Here is a 5,813-nt window from a genome sequence, read left to right as displayed (position 1 = left end):
AATAAAATCAAAGGAAATCTTAAAACGTGCACTAACGAGCATTAACAAAATAATTACAATATAGGACCGTGCTGAACATGCCAGCTGTTCCACATAAGCCATCACAGTCATGACCAACAAAAGTCCAGCCCTAATGACCTTGTTTTTGTAACACACCCACCTGTAAGATCGACGACCGCACGTCGTCCCAAATCGATGGTCCTAAATCAATGCAACAAAACCTCTTCACCTTCCAGTCTCACATTCTTCGTTAGCCTTAAAAGAAATTGCCGAAAATGTCTGCCTTGTGTCTTTGATTCAATCTTTTCAAGATTTCGTTTAACTTGTGTCTTTCATGTACTAAGTGATATTTGAAAGGCAATCACTGCAGGAATTTTGCAGGGGATTATCTGAGAATATAAACCATGTTGTTTCATTGGGGCCAGTCAAAATGTTTTGACAATAACAATTGCAAACACGGCTACGATTTCGTCGATCTTGTGATCACGAACGGATATCGAGATTAGAACAGTGAATTATTTCCTCTGGGTTTTGATTTCTCACAAACATAGATGAAAAACACATGAAAACCATTTCACATTGGCAGAATAAAGACATTCCTGTTTTGAATCAAACTCCAGATTGACAGTCAAGTAGTGAGGCAGTACATTTGAAGAAATCTGTTACATCTTTCCTAAAAAAAAAAAAAAAAAAAAAAAAAAAAAAAATCGCTTCTCAAAAGAACAAAGAACCGCACAAAACGCTAATGATAAAAACAACAGCACACGCGCATGCCTTTAATGGTCATATAAAATTGCGTTCTGAATGGTATTCACCTGTCTGTCCATTCTAACGATGTCACATGTCTGTTGAGTTACGTAAATGAAAATGCTAAACTGTTTCTAGGTCTTGTGACCTGGAGTCCCAGTGACATTGTTCGTTTAATTGTTTGTAGTCTGTTCATCTAAGATGATGATATTAGACTGAGCCCGGGTGACAGTACAAAGAGACGACGGTCATTTTCAGTCCTTTATTTTGTACAATACAGTTGTCTCCACACACACACACACACACACACACTCGGTGCCGCTTATTATATCGTAATTTTTACGAAACAGACAAACAATAAAGTTAACAAAAGCAACCAGTTTTTCAGTACCGGAAAAAAGGGGCCTCCTTTCTTTCTGTCCAGCATAACAAGGGAGAAAAAAAAGAAGCAAAATCACACCTCGTTTTTTAAGGCAGTAATAAAAATTGCCTTGGTCGAGGTTTATCATCACGTGCTGCTTGGAATATTTTCAGCAGACTAATAATTTTAAATGGAAAATATGAACCAACAACAAAACGAATGAATGAATGAACAAATGGATGAAACAGGCGAATAAATAAAACAGCAACCAAATCTTTCTGTTGTAATTGCAAGAGCAGAGTTTAACGATCTTTGGGTTGACGTCTTTGGGCCGTATTCAAGACAACTTCAATTTGCCTTGAGGCAAGTTACCCTTGACATGGTAGGAAGTGAAGGATAAGTTAACTTCGTATTCAAGACACGCGCGGTGCGCTCATCCATTGTCTATTAATAAAATTCTTGGTGATACCCTTCTGCGCATGCGCTTCTCACCCCCCACCGCAGTTCAGAGCATTGTCGAGAGAGCAAAACACGTGCTATCCGCAAAGCACGCCTGTTTTCCCTCAAAAGCCTCCGCCATATTTACCTCTGCTTCGTGGGCAGTCACCCTTGGCAGAGAGTGAGGGTAAAACCTTCTGGTTTGCAGACCCGCTGGTAGGCTCATGTGTTCCTGAATACCGGACATTGCTTACCTCGGGCAGTTTGCATTGCGCCTGGCAAAGTAACCGCAGGCACACATTTACCTTATGGTCTCTTGAATACAGCCCCATAAGGTCAAGCTGTCCAAGGCTTGGGTCTTGGACGAGGGGATGAGTACTGGTATCTTTCTAGAAACTCCGTCTTTTTATTCTTCAAGTGTAGGCAAAGTATAAGCCTCTTTATACTCTCTTCCAGATCTTCACTGAAATCTAATCTCTTCGTATTTCTATCGTGTTATCATAGGAGGACTCAACTGTATGACTGCATGCACGAAAACACCTGCTCATAAATCATGGAATGTCGATTGTTTTATTGTGTTTTGACTCACTTGTGTAAACAAAGTGACTCTATGTTTTAACCCGGTGTTCGGTTGTCTGTGTGTGTGTGTGTGTGTGTGTGTGTGTGTGTGTGTGTGTCCGTGGTAAACTTTAACATTGACATTTTCTCTGCAAATACTTTTTAGTTGACACCAAATTTGGCACAAAAATAGGAAAAATTCAGTTCTTTCCAGTCATCTTGTTTAAAACAATATTGCACCTATGGGATGGACACAAACAAATAAAAAAAGAAGCCTAATTATATGCAAACTGCATTTACTGTTATATTTATATTTTTTGTATTCTCTAAACTTGGCACTTTGACCTCTTATTCTGGCACAACAACTAGAGGAGTCATTATTATAATTTTTTGTTCAAACAGGAACTTCTTTTGCTAAGCATGGAATTTTTATTTATTTTGCAAACGTTTTGGTGCAGATAGTAAAAAAGGGAAATTACTCTGTAATTAATACTAGGGGACGTAATTTATCACAGGTGAGTTTTGAAGGCCTTGCCTCTCTTGTTTCTCTTGTGTTGCCTTACCATAAATATTTGATCATTTTCTTTTCTGTTCAATGTTATGTTGCTTTTTTTATTTTTTGAGAATGGAAATTATATGATGTCTTCTTTTCATAATTCAAACGAAAAACACACACACCCATGTACACAGCACAATTGCAATCAAACAATGAAGAAGTGAAAGAGAAAGAAAGAAAATAGGAAACAAACGGAAACTTTTTTTTTCACACAAGGAAAACAGCATATAATTCAAAAGATATTTCTTATAATGTCATCAATACATTTGTTCTCGCCATGTATATGAATTCAAAACGCAGGTACATTTGTTACGTGAATATACACGATCAGCAATATGAAAGCCATTTAAGCTATTTTGGATACTGATTCGTTTCCACAAAACACGCATAACCAAATCCAGCACAACAGATAGGGTTGAGAAAGAAGGTGTGTGTGTGTGTGTGTGTGTGTGTGTGTGTGTGTAGAGAGAGAGAGAGAGAGAGGGTGGAAGGGAGAGGAGGGGAGGTGTAAGAGCTGTTTGGTAGTTGTTTTGTTTTTTTTCATCCATAAGATAAAGCGAAACTTGACTCCAAGTACACTGCAAGCAGACAACATATAACCTGAGGACGTCCAAAAAAAAAAAAAAGTATAATATATGTAAACATATTATATATATCATATATTTCTCTCCACCCTCAACGAATCATAACCCCTATCCTACCCCAACCATCACCCCACCCAGCGAACGCACACAAAAACGTGAGCCAATGAAGCCAGCCACACACACACACACACACACACAGAAAGAAGACAGACACTGTAGTGTCGTGTGTGTGTAATATATAATAACGCTGATGAAGTCGGTCAAATGGGCGGTAGCTGTATCTGGCTGCGGGACTTGAGGCGGTCCCCGCTGGTCATCTTGAGGCTCTGCAGCCAGCGGGCACACTTGTCCATGCTGTCCTGATCCGTGTGGTGGTGGGGGTGGTGAAAGCCCCCACGCTCCCCCCCTCCTCCTCCGCCCAAAGGCGTAGAAGCCCCGTCCTCGGTGGCTGTGAGTCGCCCGTCGATGCTGACTTCCGGAGGCTCGTCCATGAACTCGGACATGAGGCGGCTCCCGCTGTGGTCGTCGGAACGCCAGTGACCATCCTCGTGCTGGGAAGAGGAGGGCAGGAAGGCCGCGTTGTCTGTCGAGCACGTGCGGCCTAGAAGGGCGTGCTCCCGACGCGTACGCCCCACCGCTTTGTTCACAGCCACCGCCGTCGAGGAGTCTGTACCTTTCGCCGCTCCACCGCCTCCCCCGCCGCTCGCCGCGTCTTTGATGGACGTGTGGCTGCGACGGCTACCCGGGGTGGAGGGAGGGGTCGGGGTTTGAGAGCGGGCGCCCCCTACCGGGTCGTCCTTGTTGTGCAGGCGCAGGCGTGGGCGCGGTGAGCCGTGGGTGAAGTGGGCCCCGCCGACACACAGTTCGGGGCCCAGCCCGTGGTCGTCGCTGCTGGGAGACTCCTGCCCGTGCGTGTCAGCGGAGCTGAGCTGTGGACAGGACCGGAACCTGGGCAGCGAGTGAAAGAAAAGTTAAAAGTCAAAATGTGTTTTACTTGTCAGGCCTCTTGCGACATGACAGTTTCAGTTTCAGTAGCTCAAGGAGGCGTCACTGCGTTCGGACAAATCCATATACGCTACACCACATCTGCCAAGCAGATGCCTGACCAGCAGCGTAACCCAACGCGCTTAGTCAGGCCTTGAGAAAAAAAAAGAAAGAAAAAAAGGTGAATAAATGATAGATAAGCTTACACAAATAAATAAATAATAAATAATAACTATAATGTAAAAAAAAAAAAAAAAAAAAAAAAAAAAAAAAAGACATGACAACATGGGTGATGTCAAATTACGGTGTTATATAGCGTGTATTGATTCGCACATAATTGCCCCACATTTTTCTTTGATCTTAACTAGACGAAAACGGTGAATTTGATTCGTAATTGTCGATGTGTATCATCTACAAAGCGTTTAAATCTGAGAAGAAAATGCCTGAATCATGCGTAATTCAATACACACAATGAGTGTGTGGATGTGTGTGTGTGTGTGAGCGCGCGTGTATGTGTGTGACTTCGTGTGTGTGTGTGTGAGTGTGTGTGTGTGTGTGTGTGTGTGTGTGTGTGTGTGTGTGTGTGACTATGCGCGTTTGTATTTGTGTGCGTGCTTGTGTGTGTATGTTGTTTTTGATATTATTAAAACATATGTGCCAACATACGTCGTTCCGTTACGAATAAGTAGGATTTTACTTTTATTAGGAAAAGAAGAAGAAAAAGAAGAAAGAAAGAAAAACAACAACAAAAAAAACACAGACAAAAACAGAACAAAACAAACAAACAACAACAAAAACAAAGTTGGCTTTGAAAATGGAAATTGAAATGGCCCACGGATCGGTTGCACGAGGGGATCTTTTGCAGCGCTTAATTTGTTCAGAGTTAAGAATGTCCTAAAGTATATCATGGAATTTACCATAGAGTTGGGAACGTTCTTACGTGGAGTGATGGCCTAGAGGTAACGCGTCCGCCTAGGAAGCGAGAGCATCTGAGCGAGTTGGTTCGAATCACGGCTCAGCCACCGATATTTTCTCCCCCTCCACTAGACCTTGAGTGGTGGTCTAAGCGCTAGTCATTCGGATGAGACGATAAACCGAGGTCCCGTGTGCAGCATGCACTTAGCGCACGTAAAAGAACCCACGGCAACAAAAGGGTTGTTCCTGGCAAAATTCTGAAGGAAAATTCATTTCGTTAGGAAAAAACAAATAAAACTGCACGCAGGAAAAAATACAAAAAAAAAAAAAAAGGGTGGCGCTGTAGTATAGCGACGCGCTCTCCCTGGGGAGAGCAGCCCGAATTTCACACAGAGAAATCTGTTGTGATAACAAGAAATACAAAATACAAATACAAAATAACCAAACTTAGCGCTCCAAAAATCGCCTCATGCAACCACGCCCCAGACTCCCCTCCAGCACAAGCCTAGCTACGGGCTGACCTGGACAATGAAGCGGTGGAGGGACGTCTGGCTCCCCCTTCCCCCTCATCCAGCGGCTCATCGTCGCTGTCCACCAGGTGGAGCTGCAGTCCCGGAGGGGACACCCCGTCCCCTGGCTGTGTCGTCATGACGCACTTCCGGTTGGTCAC

General features: G+C 43.2%; 1 protein-coding gene across 3 annotated transcripts in view; it reads right to left on the bottom strand.

The window, feature by feature from the left end:
* Window positions 1-803: 803 nt before the first annotated feature.
* The window catches only part of LOC143293424 (uncharacterized), a 101,399-nt gene continuing 96,389 nt past the window's right edge, over window positions 804-5,813 (bottom strand). For all 3 annotated transcript variants that reach the window (XM_076604274.1, XM_076604275.1, XM_076604276.1), the window contains exons 2-3: window positions 5,665-5,813; window positions 804-4,192 (exon numbers count right to left, since the gene is read on the bottom strand). The exon at window positions 5,665-5,813 is cut by the window's right edge and continues 322 nt beyond it. In XM_076604274.1, the coding sequence (XP_076460389.1) occupies window positions 3,505-4,192; window positions 5,665-5,792 (816 nt within the window). In that variant the 5' untranslated portion in view covers window positions 5,793-5,813 and the 3' untranslated portion in view covers window positions 804-3,504. The remainder of the gene's footprint in view (window positions 4,193-5,664) is intronic.

Source organism: Babylonia areolata, chromosome 19 (assembly GCF_041734735.1).
Source record: "Babylonia areolata isolate BAREFJ2019XMU chromosome 19, ASM4173473v1, whole genome shotgun sequence".
Taxonomy (NCBI): Eukaryota; Metazoa; Mollusca; class Gastropoda; order Neogastropoda; family Buccinidae; genus Babylonia; species Babylonia areolata.
Note: the sequence above shows the minus strand (reverse complement) of the source record. Positions and strands in the feature narration are given on the sequence as shown.